The sequence below is a fragment of the Sebastes fasciatus genome, chromosome 1 (assembly GCF_043250625.1).
Source record: "Sebastes fasciatus isolate fSebFas1 chromosome 1, fSebFas1.pri, whole genome shotgun sequence".
Taxonomy (NCBI): Eukaryota; Metazoa; Chordata; class Actinopteri; order Perciformes; family Sebastidae; genus Sebastes; species Sebastes fasciatus.
The window spans coordinates 32,622,319-32,642,017 of NC_133795.1; the positions used below are offsets into that span (position 1 = coordinate 32,622,319).

General features: G+C 43.3%; 1 protein-coding gene across 4 annotated transcripts in view; it reads right to left on the bottom strand.

Annotated features, from left to right (window-relative positions):
- pax7a (paired box 7a) overlaps positions 1-19,699 on the bottom strand; it is a 51,202-nt gene that overhangs the window by 10,034 nt on the left and 21,469 nt on the right. For all 4 annotated transcript variants that reach the window (XM_074643880.1, XM_074643871.1, XM_074643862.1 and 1 more), the window contains 3 exons: positions 16,420-16,619; positions 7,168-7,333; positions 6,584-6,777 (listed from right to left, as the gene is read on the bottom strand). In XM_074643880.1, the coding sequence (XP_074499981.1) occupies positions 6,584-6,777; positions 7,168-7,333; positions 16,420-16,619 (560 nt within the window). The remainder of the gene's footprint in view (positions 1-6,583; positions 6,778-7,167; positions 7,334-16,419; positions 16,620-19,699) is intronic.

A 19,699-nucleotide genomic window follows, 5' to 3' on the forward strand; every position in this document is an offset into this window, starting at 1 on the left:
TCAGCGAGGCAGGGCCCGTGTGTGTGTGGAAAGCGAGGCGGATCGAGGGAGTGAAGGAGAAAAAGGGGGGAGGAAGAGGAGGAGGAGGAGGAGGAGGAGGAGGGCGGGGGTTGTTTGCTAAAAACAGCAGGGGCCAGGTCTGGTGAAAAATGTCAGGTCAAATTGTTCTTGACAGTGTTAATATCTGCACCTCATAGCCATAATTACATGTAAATAAATAGTGAAATAGCTCTCAGCTGGAGACTGAGAGGGGCGAGCTGCTGCATGAGACAACCAGCTGAGGACCCGACCACATCCCATATTCTCATCTCATTGTCAGGAGGAAGAGAGGAGGCGAGAGAAAGAGACACGTGCAATGAACCGTACTGGGAATAGATACTCATATTTCAAGCCTTTTCTTTTCCTTTTTTTACTAAGCAAACTGTGAGTGTTAGATCAACTTTGCAAAGGGGTCACAAGCACAGCGAAGTCAACAGCGAAGCAGGGACCGAGACACCAATGAGGGACATGCAGAACGAGACAGGGGAGGAAAAGAGGGACAGAATGAGAAAACGTGAGAGAGAGAAAGAGTATTAATCACGGCTATGCACCTGTCAGAGTGGCATCTGGAACTAAGAGGAACCACATGCAGCTAGACAACAACCCGAGACCTCCGGCTAGCAGGACAGGTTCTCCTTCTTCCCCAGCCGTCCCATAACCCCCTGCACCCTGACCCTTGACCCCAGAGATAGGTCACCCAGCGTATATGCCCCAAAGACACTTCACCTGCCCAGTGGCCTGCTATCACAGAATGTATTTAAACCTGCAGTAGTCAGTATATGTTTGGCATCATTGGGCAAAAACTTCCATAATAACCTTTCAGCATATTGTAATTCAAGTGTTCTGAGAGAAAACTAGACTTCTGCACCTCCTCATGGCTCTGTTTTCAGGCTTTAAAAGCGTTCCTATTGGCTGTGCTCCGGCTTGTGGGCGGTGCTTGGTATTTCCTCAACAGATCTCAACATGGCTGCCGGGTCACAAACTTTCTCATTTTACAGCTAAACTGTTCACTACAAGATGTTTCTGAAAACATTTGAGGCGAGAAATAGGCATTACAGTAACAGAATATTGATTCATATTTGATCAGCGCTGCCTAGTCTGACCGTTTGGTCGGACTAGTAATTTTTATAAAAACAAGTGATTGACAGCTGAGACGGCAGACTCCAGGTCAGCTCTGACTGCTTGTTTTCCTCCGGTCTGTGAAGTCTTGCAGATGCCATAAGGAGCACCAGAGGACACCGGAGGACACAGAGGCACATGATTTTTTTCAGATTACCTGTCTCATGCACGACTCTCAGGATATAGTGACTGTTTTTATAAAAATAACTTTTATTTAATCATATTTGCTCCATCGCTACCCACTGCTGCTTTAATTATTCTTATTATTTCCATCCAAGTCACCTTCAAATTGTGTATGTATGAGGCTGGAAATCTCCGCAGATGAGCATGTGACACAGTGCACGTCCGTGTGTAATAGGTATTTTAGATAGCATCGGTGTCTGCACCTATACTTTAATAAAAGGCAGTACCACTCGCCACCTTATAGGCATTTCAACTGCGTGGGACACACAGCATGTGAATCAGTCGCAGTCATTTTCCTCTTTAAATCCCCATCTTCTAGGATTTACTGAAATTCATATTGGCTGCCTCTGCAAGATAAATGTAAATCACATTCCCTTATATTTACTATTTATCAGGATGCAGCAGCTCACTTTCAGCGGGAAATATCTCTTACCCGCACACAAACACCCTTGCATTTAAATAGCATTTTTATTGTCCGCCATAGCCTTTCATCTGGGCGTAGGGAGAAGAGCTGCCTCTCCAGGGGAGAGAGTTGGAGCAAGAGAGGAAGGTGGGGAGAGAGAGAGAGAAAGAGAGAGAGAGCAAAGCACTATTGGCAAGGCATCATGGGATGACAAAAAGCCAAATGGAGGGAAGGAAGGTTGGTAGGTGAAAAATAGATTATGAATACATAAAGCTCCGACCAAAAATATTTTGGAATGGTGAAGAAAATGGCTTCACTCGGGTGCTCAGGAGACGTAAAGAGAGCAACACATGGCTCAGGTATACAGACGGCCAGTAAGCTGCAGCACTGTCTCAGCTGCATGTATGTAAAGCTGCAGCTATGAACCATGATGTGCTCCAAGAGTGGCTCTCTGTGGTTATGTAAAGTGTCTTTGAGTTTAGAAAGAGAAACCATATTAATAGTTATGTCATACTTCATATAAACTACAGTCCATGCAGATATAAGTCTCTGCAGAGAGAAACCAAGATACATCATCACACAGAAGACAAAGAGCCAACGCAACACGACGACGACGACCACGCTGTGTGCAGAGGTGCATTTCTGGTGTCACACGCGCTGAATCTTTCCTCAGAGTTCAAGAGTGTTGCAAAACAACAGCAAACACTAATAATCTGTGCACAAACAGTATAGCCAGTGGATATGATTTACAGTCCCTGGATTTTCTTGGCAGCTGCCAACAGCAGGTCTCTTTTTTCTGAAAGCCTCTTACATCTTTTTTTATACTTGCCAAATTGAAACAGTATTTGTTTTAATGGGAGTTCTAATTAACCAGTATGTATTCCCCCTCTTGCTCTGCGAGTGGCTGAGCTATGAATGCAGGCTATGTGCTCATCCCCTTTGATTTGTTGTCAGTGGAGCCTGCCAGCTGACACAGTGCCCGGTGAGAGGCTTAATGCCCAAGTTTTAATAATGTGGGGGACTACATGAATCTCCCCCTCTCATTGGTATTCAGGTGCAGGATGTCTTGTTAGAAGTCAGGGAGGGAGGCGGAATGAAGCCAGAGCTCCAGATTGTTCCGTACATTTTCCCCTCTCCATTTTTTTTTTTTTTTTTTGGCAACGGCGGAGCTTGCTTCTTAAAAATAATTCATCCCGTTTTTAAAAGAAGCGTCTGTGCTAGCTAATGGAAGAGCAGCAGCACAGTTTGGAGTCTCCCCTGGCTTATCTCTCTCAGACAGTTGTGGGGAGTCGCTGGTGAGCATGGTGTCAGCGTGCGTGGTACGGTGCAGCGCCGCGCGGGCAGGCAGGCCTGGGGACACAGATCAAAGGGAGGCAGGGGTGAGAGCCGCTCTGCCTCTGATCCCGTGTACGTGTGTGTGTGTGTGTGTGTGTGTGTGTGTGTGTGTGTGTGTGTGTGTGTGTGTGTGTGTGTGGAGGCCCGGCCCACTCACACAGCCCAAAGGCCCTCCTCAGATACACACACATCCTTGTCATTCCAAAACACACAACACTTTCATAAAAACTGCAAAACAGAAAAAAAAAGTTCCTCACAAAACTTTGCAAACTTCCTTCATTAAAACAGAAATAAAATCTCCATCCGTCACACCTTTGACTTCCCACTCTCCCTATCACTCTGAATAACCGTACAACATCACTGCAAAAGCATTCAACAGTTTCCCCACTTTTACTCCGCAATAGAAATGCTATTATTCCCTGATTATTTCTAGAAATGTCTCTGAGGAGTGAAACCCTAGCGCTGCCACTGAGCTCCTCTCGCATGGCTTCAGCTCTCCAGTCAGTCAGTCAGTCAGTGCAGTTGTTTTCTTTCCTCTCCCAGCAGGTGTCCCTGTCATGCAATAATGAGGAATTCAGCCCAAATGTCTCCCCACAAATGCAATGCCCATGAACGCCGCTTCAAAGAACCATTTGAAAAGTATCTAAAAGGCTCTTTAGAGTTTCATATTACCAGGGTTTGTTGGAAATATACAATATTCTTAATAGATGACTGTGTTGGCTGTCAAAGCATGCCCTCTTCAGTTATAGGAAGGCTGCCTGTCCTGTTGTTTTCTAGTCAGAGTATGCAAAATTCAAATTTGTACGAAGCCGAGACAAAGGCCTGTTTCAAAAGGAATATTAAAAACGAAAAAGACCACAAAGAAAAAAGCAGATACAAGCTTAAATCTTTAGGTAGAGATAGATACTGGAATGCCTGTCCTCCGTGCCCTTTCCTTCTCTCCAACACCTGCTGTGCCGCTAAATGAAACAAGACCAACAACAAAACACACTTCTGGTTTCATACCTTTGGCCCAGCCATGCACAGCTTCACTCTCACCACCCCTAATATATTGCCTCCCTCAACCAGCCAAACACGTTGTATATCCCACAATGACAGCAGCCAGTTTGAGTGCGGACGGCTTTTCCACCGCCTGTAATGGGAAAATGTGTGCTGTCGGGATAGGTTATGGGATTGGGATGGACGCGGGCTCCTGTCGGGACTGCTGAACGTTGCAGGATTCCATTACAGACTTGGCACCGCGCCACCGCAGCCCATTTACTGGGAATCAGAGAATTTCTGTCAATCTTTACAGCAACCGCTAGGCCATCAATGCCAGACACTTGAAGAAATAGCTTGCACATACCAATGCACAAGCATATCTCCTGCAAACAGATGCTGTCTGTAACTTACAATATCAAATTCTCATTTCCATCTCGATAGAGAGTTTCTTTGTGTTGCTTTTTTTTCCATTACAGAGAGGGGAAAACAGGAAACGTGCTGTAAATCAGGGAAAATAAACCACTAGGTGTGTGGATAATTTTCCAAAACCGATTTTCCGTTTGATTTAAATTTGTTTAAATGCAAAGACAATACTTAGTCGAGGTAAATTTAGTGTTTATTGTGTGACTTGTTTTCTGTGTTGTAAGTTTTATGTGGATAGTTTGTGAAGAGAGAGAGAGAGAGAGAGAGAGAGAGAGAGAGAGAGGGAGATGGGGGCTGCCCAGCCCAGCAGGACGCTGCACCACAGAGTGAACTCTGATTCTGCTGTCAGTGGGAACATTCATCTCCATGCTGAGAGACTGATAGGAATGCCACACAGCATTCTGCATGCATTCAATACATTTCAATTCTGTGCACTGCAAACACGGTGTGACATGTCAAAACATCTACACCGCATGCATTTGCCCCTCTGAAAAAAAAAATGAATTTAAGTTCTAAATAAATAAATGAATCAAAAAACAAATAAAATGCATTTCAGGTGGGTTTTTTAAAAGACTTGATAGAGTAATTGAATAGTGAAAATCCATGCTGTACAGTTGCCCAAAGGCTCCTGTCCTAATCCTCACTATGACAGGAAATGTTTAATATCCCAACACATTCTTGAATGCCTGTGAAGAGAGGGAGAGAAAGCGACAGTGCACCCCATGCCAGTATTAGAGAGAGCCATTAATGAAAAAAGAAAAAAGAAAAAAAAACGACTCCATGTTCCTGGTGTTTTTCTGCAGGTTTGCAGTGAGAGCATTAGCAGTTAAAGCCCCTGTGCCACGATTAACAATCAAACACGCTGTGAGCCTCCATGTTATCCTCCGTCGCTCCAGCAGGAGAGAAAATCTCTTTTTTGTCACAAAATCCTTAATTCTTTCTTCTCTGAAGAAAGAGGGTAATACCAAGAATGTTTCCAATCTGCTTTGAGAAATATTTGAAGAAAAAAAAAAAAAACTCCCAATAAAACATGTGTGAACGACGGGGTAATTGTGGACAAATGCAGCATTGAAATTCATTTTCAACTCTTTACACACCATTTCAATCTTATTTTCTGCCTGTTAACCACATCTTGTTGGTGAGGGTGGGCAAGACTGGCCAGTATTGATGGGTAATTGTGTATAATTCACTCCGTACACACGATTTGCATCAATACAAATCATTTTTCATTCTGTGCTGCTTAAAGCTCAACCCTCACCATAGAGTCGCATTTAAACGCTCATTAATGGAGGTGTCCAAAGAGGTTAACATGTGAAATCCGGCACGTTTCACAAGAGGAAACCTGCACATAGTGTGTCACGCGTTAAGATGGCACAGAGGAGGATGGGTGGAGAAGATATTTTAGGGATTTAAACTGCAATTAGGAAGCCCAGAAACCTAAGTAGCCTGGGTAATGTTCTTCTTTATCGTGACATGAGAGTGCACGAGAGCATGTGAAGTGGCCAGCAGGATAGAAAACCTCACACGTAGACAGAGAGAGAGAGAGAGAGAGAGCACATCGCTTCTGTTACTCTGTACATGGAGCTGCCTGGAAATCATGCAGTAAAAGAGATGAAGAAAATTGCTACATAGCACTGGAGTCTTCCAGCTGCAGACAATTACGTGAAGAAGATTATGGGTCTACATTTATAAGCTTTAGCTAATTATTTCATCTGCATGTGTTCTCACTGCGCTGCGCAAGGATTTAGACGTCCCAGGAAAGTCGAAATCGCTGTTTGGAGCAGCTTGGAGTACTTGCGGTGCTATCAAGATGAATTTTAATTTGTTGATGTTAATCCAATTGTTTTACAAATGTAGCAATTTAGAGTAGCTAAAATAAATCCCGGGCTTTGGAAGGCGAACATAAAAGCCCACACTGGCAGTTATTTTGCTGAACATGCTGTTTCTGAATTTTAATTTCAGTCAAATACAATTAAATATTCTGAACAGTGAGAGGAGGAGGAGGAGGAGGAGGAGGAGGAGGTGGGGGGTGGTAGACCTATATGTGGGAACATTATAGATACTGGAAGGATGTGTGGAGGTGAAACTTGTTGGACTGACCTGTGGGGAGAGCCCGTTGCCAACGGAGTTCATGTGGTTGCCGGACGCCGAGGGGCTCATGAAAGTATCGGAGTAGCTGGAGAAGCCGTGGCGGTTGGACGAGAGACCGTAAGCGGAGCTGCCGTCAGCAGTCAGGCCTCCCTGGTGCATGGAGGACGGAGGCAGGGGTTGGGGTCTGTGCAACGTACTGCCCTCTGACACCGAGAACAACACAAACAGGTAAGAGAGAATCGAGGGGGGAAACACACTCAAAATCCTAAACAAGAAGCAGGCCTCAAAATTTAAGCTCACTAAGTCATAAATCATACATTAAGTGTCCTTCTTGCAAATTGGTTACCATAGAAAAAAATGTCTCTTTATTATGTCCCACTGTGACAAAGATGTGATTGTAAACATAACTACTTGCTGCATGGTTCTTCTTATATGCTGCACATGGTTCATATATAATTTTTAATCTTATTAACATGAGCATAAAATATAAATGCATACCACAAATAAATAGGACTAATGTACCGAAATTAGATTAAACTCAAAGTACAGATCATAGGCTACTGTGTGTATGAAATATTTTGTGCCGGTCTTACCCTGCGATAGCGTGGTGCCGGGGTAGCCGGACTCTTGTAGCTGGTATGTGGGTAAACTTGGCATCCCTGTGGGCGGGAATCCTCCAGGAAGCAGGTGGTTGAAGGCCGCTAGCTGATTGGCCCCGGCCTGTTTACGCCACCGAGCTCGCCTGTTGCTGAACCACACCTGAGAAGAGGAACACACGACTTCAAATCAAATTGTTTTTACTCATTTTCAGCTTTGAATGTTGAGCTCCTGCAGGTTATGAGTGTTTTATTTTTCATTCACTTAAACTCCATTTATGTTTGTGTTTCTGCGAGCGTTTGACTGCGGTCGACTCCCAGTAGCGTCTGCCGGTTCCTGCCACCTGTGATTAATCTGCCAGTTAGTGTGAGTGGTGGTGGTGCTGGTGGTGGTTGAGAGAGTCCCTGTGGGAGCTGCCACAGAGGCTCAGTGGTCCGTCCCTGTTGTTCTTAAGTGGCTGAAGCTGTGATCTGTGTAAACAGGCTGCCCTAAGCCCTCTTCAGAGGGGAGAAGTCAGTTAAAGGTCAGAGGTAGGCCACTAGCCTCCACATCACACACCTCAAGTATGTTTGTGAAGCTACTGGATGCTTTGAGAGAGGCCATCACTTCTCTGGAGACGCAGAGAAACATTAACTACTGCTGTGCTGTTTTAACGTATGGTTGTTTTTAAAGCTTTAAAAGTCAGTTTAAAGAGAACGATTTTAACTTTAGAGTCGAGACACAGACTTTTGTGGCTGCAAAATAGCGAAAAACGCTCACAAAATGAGCAGGACCAAAGCGCAGACACACAATGTCAATTCCCTGAATGAAAAGGGGGAAAAATAGGACTCTTTTGAACTGCAAAGATTTACACATTTTAAAAAGGCTTCTGCTTCAACAAAACATGAATATAATCAGGCCCTTTTGAAAAGAGCCAGCAACCTGTTCCATTTAACCAAGACAAGGCCCGGGCTTCACTGTGTGCTAAGGGTTGAAGGACATTGATCTATGCCTCGCACAGGCAATTCATCAGAGTTTAATACACTGTCAGCGCAGTTCATCTACTGTTGTGTTTCAAACGGCCCGGGCCATTGTGAGAGCACATGAAAGAGGGGGACAAAAGCCCCTCCATACGCCACGGAGAACAGTGGACACAAAGAGGGGGCGTCCCTTTTAAACAGGTCTTAAAGAGGGACACTTTCAAGGGGACTTACACAGCGACATACTCACTGCTTTTCGGGGGGCTGCCTCTTTTTGTACACACAAACATACATATAAACTCGTATAGGCCTACAAGGGATCTCAGCCCAACGGAGATCTTAATTTGAATGTGGTTCTTTTCCCACACAGTCGCTGCCTCTGCTAAGAGTCAACCAGGTGATTTTCTTTTGCCTATAGTTTGGTTTGGCTCAGTAGAAAGTAAATGGGTTGCAACAGGCGATGACTGTGACGGACGAACCTCAAACACACAACTGGAAAACCAACAGGAAATCTTTATCTCAAGCCCGATTGCCTCTAAAGACCCCGTTTGAATCAATCAGCTATTCCAAAACAAATGTGGTGAGTGGCTCCAGTGAGATTTCTGCTATTGGGATGTAGTGGAGCGTGGTCCGAGGTCTGAACTAAGCTCCTACTGGGCCAGACAAACAGCTGCCTGGCCCAGGGGAGGGAGGCACGGGGGGCACACCCCTTTCTTCCACACACTCCCCATCACCCCACCCCGCGGTGCCACTTCACCTCCGACCTCATCCACTCACCCCACCCCTCTTTTATGTTCACTTTAACTTCCTTCCCCCGTTGTCATCCAAAAGCTGAGGAAGGAGGTGTTCCATCATGGCAGACACAAAACACTTAAACGTTTTGCCACTTTCCTTTTGTCCCTGTTGCATTTTCAGCTCTTTCTCCCACTCCTAACTTAATGTTTCCAGTGTATACGTAGATTTATTTGCAGCCGCTCCACCACGATGTTAGACATTTCCTTTTCAAAAATGATTTCTCTAACAAATATGATGGTTCTTAATACTGTAGTTTGAATGTAAATTTATAAATGTACCAAGATGGCTAATAAAATCTAACGAGACATGGAATTGAAATTAGGTTTGAAAATCATTAAATAGGAATGTGTCATTATTAGGGTGTTTTTCCTCCCTGATCCGACCCTGTGTCCTTAAAAGTACATTTATATACTACTAAATTGTTTTGCAATTGCTTCGTAACTGCACAAAGATTGTGTTTTTAGTTACACTTTGTGTCTCCTACTTCAAGTCACTGTTGATTTTTTCAATATTAAACCAAGACCCCAATCATACCTTAACCCTGACTGAGTGCTGTGTGTGGCTAAACATAACCATAAAAAGTTGAATCATGCTTTAATTGCTACGCTGTGGGGAAGACAAATGCAATAAGTTGTCAATAAATATGTTGCGGCATTTCCTTATTATAGAAAATGTGATCCAGCCTGCATTAAGTTTCTTTAAAAAATGTATTTGCTGTTGCAAATTAGTAGACTATAAACATTATTTCAAGGGGACACGGTTGTGTGATCACAATCCCTTCGCTGACAGTTTAACTTAACCATGATTATTATTTGTCATTATTTCATATGTTTGTTTATATATTATTATTTATACAATATATTTTCCTGACTATTGATTTGTTTGTTATAATACTACATAGGAACAATGTTTACGTCCTATGTTGTGCAGGGGGACACATTTAGTTGTGGCAATTTCCTCCAAGAAGACGTCTTTATGCTGCGCACAAAGATTTAAGTTTAAGGTGATATTGCATTGTCTGTTTTTGAAGATTTAGTGGTATTCAAGTGGACTCATTGGTTGCGTGCAGCCAGCGAGGTATGTTTATTTGTGTTTGTATATTTGCAGTTACATTTCTACAGTGTGTGTGAGATGTGAATGTAATTATTCTGCACATTGTCATGTATTTTGAACACGGTGGATTTGATGACGGTGATGTTGACTGAGGTGCAGTTAAGATGAATAAATCCATCAGTAACAGAAGAACCACGGTGTCGTGTAGCCAGAAAAACTCACATAGAGGAACGTCAATGACGGGTATCCTCGTAATTTATTGGAATTTACCATATTCTCAGGCTTTGAACAGGTTTGCTTCAACATCAACACACTAAACTTATGTAAACTACCAAACAGGCTGCAGCTCTATTGAGTTAGTGAGCGCAGAACCCGGGTGCAATGTGTCCAGTTTAATACGTGAGCATATGCCGCTGACTGAGTGGACCGTTGTCAGACTCTCAGCACAGGCTGGGATAAACATGTACACAAGTGGCGATGCACATGTGCACGAGTGCCCATACGCTATCACACACATGCATACATTACGTACACTCACATTCGCTCTCGCATAGACTAGCACACAGCCTGAAGCTGAGGATTTGAGGCTGCGCTCTGGAACCTGATCACAAAGTCACCTTGGACCACAGATTCTCCTCTGCTCTCCCCAATCCGGTTTAATTCTCTGCAGTACAGAGAGCTGCAGCGCTCCTCCATGTCTCCCCTATCTACCTTACAAGTGTGCCGCCGAATTCATGTGGCTCACTTCTGTTTCCTTTTCACGCACTAAAAGGTTTCCCTGCATCCAGTGCGCTTGGATGCGTCTGCACTGCATCTCTGAGTTGGTTGTGGGGAAGGTTTTTTTGGGAGGATGGAAGAGCAGTAACCCATCTTACAGAAGTCAAGCTGAGCCCTGCTTGTGAAACAAAAGAGGAAGGCTTGGAGGAAGACATAGCTGGAAGAGGGTGAAGGTTGTTGTAGAGCACAACTGGAAGAGGAAACCTGCAATCGGATAACAAACATTCACAGTTTCAGTCTCTAGTTTGGTGGCTTGCCTCTAATCTTCCATTCACTCTCAGCTGACAGAATCGCATCCTAGCGATCAAGTGGCATTTTCTTATCGCTGATCGGCGATAATACGCACTCGCAAACATTGTAAACGTGTGACACTGCACTGCAGTAAAATCTCTCTCTGTTGTTTCTCTTAAATAGGATCACTCATATTTCAGAATTCCCCGTTCAGACAATCCTCCATGAATTATTTTGTCAAAGACGAGCCACTGAATGTGTGACGCCTTTCAGGAGCCAATTTGCAACATTCGGTAGATGAATACCGAGAGCCGAGATAATGACAAAACAAAATGTGCTGCTGACTTCATATCCACAAAAACACAGAGGGGTGATGCAACCAGCCTCAACATACAAATCCTCTTCTGTCTCATACCACGCAATACCCCCCTCCTCCTCTTCCTCCTCCTCTCTCCTTCCCCTCTTCTTTCCCCTCTCTCTCTCTCTGATTCCCTCCCTGCTTGCCTTCCAGACTGGCACTATGCTAATTAAAGTAGCTAGGAGTGTGAATTTGAGAGGAGAGTGGGATTAGCTTGATAAGTATCAGGAGTACAGAAGCACTGTACCAAAGTCATTTAAATTCTAATAATAAGAAACTGTTAGAACATTCACACTGATGCATTGCAACAATTTCTCCCCTACAATCTACACAAATCCTATTTATTCCTTTATGAAACATAAACCCATACTGGCGGGAATACAGTTGCCTGTTGGGTTTGGTTGTCACCACTCAGCTCCATTGTGATTCTCTCTCTTGCCGCTGGTACTCGACTGATATTATAACAATCAGGAAACTGTGTAGTACCTCCTGATACCTCCCTACGGGATTATATTCTCACTAGCAGTGCTGAAAAACTTGTTTAAAAGCGCCAGCGTGAATTTGCGTGCGCTGGTCTGTCACATAAAGCTATAGAAGACCAGTCTCCATATTGGTCTTTTCCCTGTGCTCATCCCATTGCATCAACAGGCCAGCACAAGCCACAGATAAAGAGAGAAACTTTTTACCAAATTGATTTGCACGCTTTGTAAAAAAAGCAATGCTTATACCTTATTAGATTCCACTAAGTATAATAGCTACATGCAGAATGTTTATTGGTAATGAAAGAGGATCTATGTGACAGATTCGGGAAAGCGAGCCGGGGGCAGCGTGCTGAGATGATGAGCCTCAGCCGAGACTCAGGAGTCACTCTCTTTAAAAACTTCCGTCTAAATGGGGGAGAATGTAATTTGCTTCATCTGAGAGCGCTGATTTACAGCGGCCCGCAGCCTATTGCCTGCACACCCACCCCCCACCTGGTCCGCTCTGCAGCGGACACAAATGGCGCCCTCTTCTCTATAATAGCTCATGGAAAGGCTGCTCCTGTTAAAACTGAGCGGTTATCAGATGGAAAGTGGCAGTGCACACTGCACCAGCGGAGCGCATACTGAAGGTAGACTTGGCAGTATCCTCTCACACTGAGACAGCCTGGAACTAATTGCCGAGAGATACGGATCATATCCCACAATTTGTCAGTTGGGGTGATAAAACCATTGCGGGGCTCGTGGTGGTGAAGGAGCGCCGGTAGCTCTGCTGAAAGGGGCAGCGGGGCTGATAAAGATGGATGGTGAAAGGGTCTTAAAATGGCAGGCGAGGGCAGACACAAGGGAGTTCGCTCTGTTTATGAGTTTAGGTTGCGAGTCAGCGCTAAGCCAAACACTCAGCGCAAGAATCTAGCAGTTTAATTTACAACACAGCTTGGCGGTGGAGTGCCGGCGTGGCCATGTTTGCACCTCACAAGTAAAGTTTACCTGAAAAAGAACTGCTCTGCACATTATCACCGTGTTTAATAACTAATGGGGAACAGTGAAGCATGACCGCGGACACATATTCAAGTTAAAATATGAGTCTGTGGGAGCACTGACACCCCCTGCCTATACTTTTTCTCCCGACCCCAACACCAGTTTTGTCTGCGAACAACATCTGGAAGATGCGTCATTGCAGCTGTGCTGGAGAAGCTTTGCTCTCAGGCCAAAGGGTCTCCTCTCTGCTGCCCTGTGATGGGCCTTTTGGGCACCTATGTGAAAGCCCAGCTGGTGGACATTTTCAGAACGCACACACACATGCACACACCATCAAATTCACATTTAAACAAAATACTTCCAGATCTAGTTTATCTTTATTATCTAATTCTTCATGAAAGGGGTTAGCTCTTGATGTTTGTGCGGCATTTCGGACAACGATTCTTTTGAGAAGCATTTGGGAAATTCTACATCAAAACTATCAGACTTATGTTGTAGTTAAATCTTACTTCACCAAACTGCAGTGCAACTTTGGGCATTATTTATTTTGGCTACCAGAGCCCCTTTCTTCGTAAACCTCTCTGAAAATTAAGTTTGAGTTGACCTTTTGAAACTTTCAAAGACTTTCAGAATTAGATTAAGAGGAAAACAGCATTAACAAATTATAGCCATGACTCAAATTCTTCAGGTTTTCACATGACATCATTTAAGTCTATTATCTAACAGCAAACACACAGCAGTCACTCCGTCTTCTTTCTTGCTTTTTTTTTTCGCTTTCATGTTTAGATATTTTTGCCAGGCTCCAGAAATACGCAGGTGCTAATATAAGAATGGATTTTGTTTGTCAAACCTGAAGTGTTACTTGTCCTCCATGATGACTTTAAGTTGCACCGGATCCATGCATGGCTTTAACTATGAGCTTTAAAAACAAATAAGTAAAACATGTGGTTTGTACAATTATGTGGCTGTATTAAACCATATTAGGATTGTTGGTTTACAAAATGCAAAATTGAATTTACCTTCTAGATATTTATTATCAAAATGTTTTGATGTTTAAGTAGATTTCCAATGGAAATTATTGATGCTTTCACTTCTTCCACCTCCTTACCTCCTATAAGAAAAACTAATATATTGCCTTATAACAGCCATGAGATAAATTTCTCCTCCCTTGAGTGAGGCATTAAACACTCGGACATATAGGACATCCGTGCGTGTTGGGGGGTTTCAAGATGGACAAAGACATGTGTGGAATTAGTTACCCCAACTGCATGTTTGTAGTGTGATGAACAGTTAGCATGCGGTGAGGAGTTTGGGGGGTTCAGAGGGAGTGTGAACGACTGTGGTAAGAGGAGAGGGGTGCCCCAGACCATTTTTTTTTACTAGCGGCTGATTGATTAATGTTGTTGTCGGGGCACTGGGTCCCTGGAGAGGATGAGGAACCCTGTGTGATATGTGGAGGGTTTTACAAGCAGCGGCGAGCTTGAAAGTGATGGGATGAGATCCTGGCCAAAGGCCGAAATGAGAAATCCATCAGGAATGCATTCCCTTTCTCTCCTCTCCTCTTTTTTTTCTCCCTCTCTCCGTCTGTGGAAGAACAGCTGCTGCCATAACTCTACTGTACATATCTTCCTTCAATCTTACATGCAACTGCAGGGCACCGGGGCTGTCTGACAGCTCCCTGGGTCCGAGGTGTGAAGATGGGGAGCATCTATCTCAAACGTGAAGGCTAATGATAAGCAGCAAACTCCCTTACATGCAACAGCACAGTGTGGTAAAACAGTGCATCTTCCTCCTGACAGATGAGTAAATTATTGCTTTGGGTAAAAGAAGGGCAATAAGATTATGTTTTCAGAGCATCAAACGGGATGCTTTATGCTGTGTGTTTAGGGTGAAGGCTGTTCAGGCAGCACAGATCCCTGCGAGGCCTGAACAAGGTGAAACTTTGGTGAAGCCTCTTTTTCTTCATGAGTCTCAGCACTGAGCGACTACTACACATTAGTGTTTGTAGGTGGTGTTTTTACAGTTAGCTTAAGTCCAATTACACATGTCTAAAGTACTGGATCACCTGAAAACAGCCTACGAAAGACACATTTCCTCATGTACCCCTAGCAACGCAGATAGCCAATGGTGTAATGTAACGAAGTAATATACATTTTTTAGGTGTATCTGTACTTTACTTGAGTTTTCATATTTCTGTCAACTTTTACTTTTACTCCACTACATTTCCTAAATAAAATGTGTACTTTTACTCCGATACATTCCCCCTAAGCGTCTTTGTTACTCGTTACTATTGCAAGCAAGCAGGTTTGGTGAATCAGTGGTCCTAGCTTGCAAGATGCATCATTTACGTGATGTACCAGTGCAAACAAAGTGCTCTCAAAGCCGTAGTTAAGTTTAGATTTCTGTTCAAGTCCAGGCTGGATGCATGTCAGATCATGCTACATGCTACTTGCAACTACGAGGGAAGGAAAAAAACGGAGTTTGTTCTTTAAATCCTTTAAGTTGTGAAGACCTCGTTTTTCTTCAAGTGTAATGTAGCCTACATTTTAAGGTGGCGTACATGTTCAGAGGAATAAACTTCTTAAAATCCTTGCTTTTTTATTAACGGCATTTACCCTATACTTTCAATATTTAAGAACATTTAATATCAGAGACTTACTTTTGATACTTAAGTACTGTAAATATCAAACATGTTAAGACTTTTACTCAAGTAATATTCTAATAGGTGACTTTCACTTATACTAAAGTCATTTTCTGGTTCGATATCTGTACATTTACTCAAGTGTGGCTTTCAGGTGCTTCACCCACCACTGCAGATAGCTTCAGTTTTTATTTGTCCAGGTTTTTTAATGGTCATTATCAATCTATGTTTCCAGACTCAACGGCTTGGTTATTTAGGATGATCAACACATGACACACTTTTTACTGGGACGTTCTATCAAAGAGATAGTCCCCATGAAAGGATTTACAGTGTTCCAGAGAAACAGAGACATTGATGATGTTGCTGTCAATTTTTTAACATGCAAATTGTTCGATTTGCATTGGGGTGGAAGCAGAAACCTCGGGGACAGATATTTCAAAACCTGGACAAATTAAACTCAAACTTTCTGCATATGCTAGGTATCGCCATATCTATGTACAGTATATTAGAAGATTAGAAAATGGGTTCTATGGGTACCCACGAGTCTCCCCTTTACAGACATGCCCACTTTATGATAATCACATGCAGTTTGGGGCAAGTCATAGTCAAGTCAGAACACTGATTTGATGATTTGAGCATATTTTTTATGCTAAATGCAGTACCTGTGAGGGCTTCTGGACAATATTTGTCATTGTTTTGTGTTGTTAATTGATTTCCAATAATAAACATATACATACATTTGCATAAAGCAGCATATTTGCACACTCCCACATTGATAAGAGTAATAAATACTTGACAAATCTCCCTTTAAGGTACATTTTGAACGGATAAAAAATGTGTGATTAATTTGCAATTAATTCAGATTAACTATGGACAACCATGCAATTAATCGTGATTAAATATTTTAATCAATTGACCCTATTGTATATGTTTAAATAATTAGGTTGCAGCACAGCGCTTGGTCTCACTTGTACCTGTACTCTGGCCTCTGTGAGCTTCGTCCTCTGAGCCAGCTCCTCTCTGGTGTAGATGTCGGGGTAATGTGTCCTTTCAAAAGCCTTCTCCAGCTCCTCCAGCTGCTCGGCGGTGAAGGTGGTGCGACTGCGTCTCTGCTTCCTCTTCAGGGGCAAGTCGGGCTCCGAATCTACATCTGAACCTTCGTCTGTGCGGTTACCTGAGGTGAAACGAAAAAGACACAGGGCCATCTGTGTGATCATGGAATGAAATCAAGTAAATAGTGTTTTATGTGAATTAACTGAGGGCTGTTTTGTGGAAAATAGCATCAAATCTGAGCTGCAACTGATCAAGCAGGAGCTCTAACAGCATTATCTGCATTTTTGGAGCCTCTTTTGTTGCTCCGGAGAGCGGGACCGGCAACACAGAGGATTCAAGTGACAGCTACTCCTCTCTGAATGTACAACTGGGAGAATATTATCTTAATCTGTGGATATTTATTTAATATAGAGGAGGCCCTGATACACAATCCTGCCTCAGCGAGGGGCCCCAGAGGCTGTGAAGGCAGAGGGCTGAGGGGGAGCGGGGGTGTCGGTGGGTAGAGGGGTTAATCTGCACAGGCCACCTTGCTGCTCCTCACCCTGCTTTTCTCTCTCATTGGCCCAGGGCACACTGCTCATACACAGCTCAGCCAGAGTGTATAAAATAGAGCACAATATCACACCAAAACCATTCAGTCCCGTGTGTTTCCATCTGCTGTCATTAAATGAATTAGAACATATTTTACATTACTTTTTAGGCATTCAACTAAGCTGAATTTTTGCTCGAGGAATATAGATACAGCACAAAGCTGTACAATCCGGGCCGACAGGGAAATTTTTGACAGCAAATACGCATTACCATTGCACATTACCATTATAACTGAATTTAGAAAATTGCATCATTTTCACCTCCTCTGCATGTCTATTCAAACTACATGGCCCTTTTCATTTCATGTCATAAAATTCATATTTTCATAATTTCCTCATTGAGACATTGACAAGGCGGCGTGATGTGCCAGTGTTGCTCCAGGCCTAGTTGGATTGCATCATGCACAGTCCAGAAAGTGTGGGAGAGGGAAAATAAAGGGAGATATTGAAGGAGAGGGTGTATGAAGAGATTTCTGCTTCTGACAGAGGCCCCTTTCGCTATTCAGCTCAAATGAAAACTATAATGCTCACCTGAATGTCTCGACTTCCTACCGTCTAATTCATTGTTTTACAGGTTCGATCTCCGTTTAAAGCTCACTCCAGTCAAATCTTTCAACACAAGTGGACAAAAGAATACTCAAACCTAGCCTCCAAATAACAACTGTGAGAACAAAAGAGCAACAGAGCTGGCGGAGTCTCAAGGCCAGCTCCAGAGTTTAATTAAACAAGGAATTATGGGATTATATGGAGACTATCATTACAGGCCACTCTATGAGTCTTCTACGAACATTTTTGTCCCCCTGAGCTCATGCTCAATGATTCTCTGCGGATTACATGTGGCTGCAGGACATGAGGCCGCATTCATTAAATCAATTCTTCAGTCTTATCCTTTTTAATAAAGATTGATTCTTGAAGCACAGGCTCACTCCGCGGCAGAACACCCTTGAACATACAAAGTTGAATATGTACATACACCACATATCCCTTTGTTGGTTTTCATGAGGATGCGTATATCCATTTGCCCGTTAACTTGCCATGACGACACTCGAGACCAGCCCAGCAGTCTGCAGATCACTTTCCAAAGTCACCTCTGTGTCCTACAGGGAGACGTGGGGGCCAGAGTAGACACATACTCGAGGGGCTCCGAGGAAGACAACTAAAGTCCTCTCCTCCTTAAATTATTTTCTTTTCCTCCCCTTTGTTTGAGGCGCTTTCACAGACTTTATTTTGCAAGTAAACCGCTGTGGCAATCTGTGTCACATTTAGCATGCTATCAGGCTAATGACTGATAAACCTCAACAGACAATAGCTTGTACTGCTGCTCTCCATTAAGCCCTACAGAGCCAACACATCTGCTCTTGTACATGAACGAGAAGCACAAGGTCAACAGCCCTGCCTGTAATGAGCAAGGGAAAATGGAAAATGGCACACGCTGCATGGGGCCAACTGGGATTGGGGTTGGACATAAAACTCATCTATATGCCGGTGACTACATTTGGCGAATCGAAGACAGAAAATACATTAAAACACATGGCTGCTTTCCATGTTGATGTAAGACACGAGCCTGACACTGATTTCTGGTTGTTACAATAGTCCGTCCGAAGAGAAGACGGCTTGTTAGTAGGCACAAGTAGGTTTAAAGACAGAAAACAACCATTTTTCAGTCTCTTTTCCCAACAAAAGCACTTTAAAATCTTAATTTCATGTCTCTTTTTCCCCCTCACACATGTGCCAATGTTAACAATCACAGGCAAAATAAGACTCAGCGAGCAAAATCCCTGCAGGGCTGTCGAAGTCAATTCCTTAATGGTCCGCTCGGCACAAAAAGGTACATTCTGATTAGACCTTCCTATAATACGACGGTGGTAATTCCATTCACAGGTTCATGGGATATTGATAAACCACTCATGCCTTGTCTCATTACTTATCATCCAATTAGAATCTAATTATGTGCCATCCAGTGGGCACGATTACCGCCGTGTACTCTCCTCCAGGGGCCCTCTGAGCTTTTTCCCTGATATTGATTTAAAATTGCGCCTATTATAAATAGGAATTAATCAGGTTCACACATTGCTATTTCCAGGTAAGTGCTTGATTAAGATTAGAAATAACACTGGGTATGGTTGGCGAAAAAGCTACCTTAACCTAAATTGTAATGACTTGTGAAAGAGATGTTTTCAATACAGGAACTAGTTTAAAGGTTTAATTGAAGAGGATCAATCCCTGGACTAAAATAAGACTGTTCTGCATATAATTGACAAAACAATATAAAGGTGTTGTTAACGACTTGTAGCATTAAAGTGTTTTGATCGGGGCATTGTGCTGGAAAACTCAGCTTATTAAACAAACTATGGTTGCACAGTGGATGAACACTTGCCTCCACACGGCTCTCAACATGCCACAAAGCACAAACAGTGCAAAAATACGCTCAAGGATGGGTGGCTAAGAGTCTTATTATAACATTGGGCTCTACAATTCCACGTCAACCGACGTTGTGATCAGTTGTAACCGCCGTATGAGTGCAGTTCAGAGTGGCGGTGATTAGCTTGCCAGCTAGTGGGGCACAACAGAGAGACTAGCATGCATTAAGAGGCACCCGGCTACGTAAACA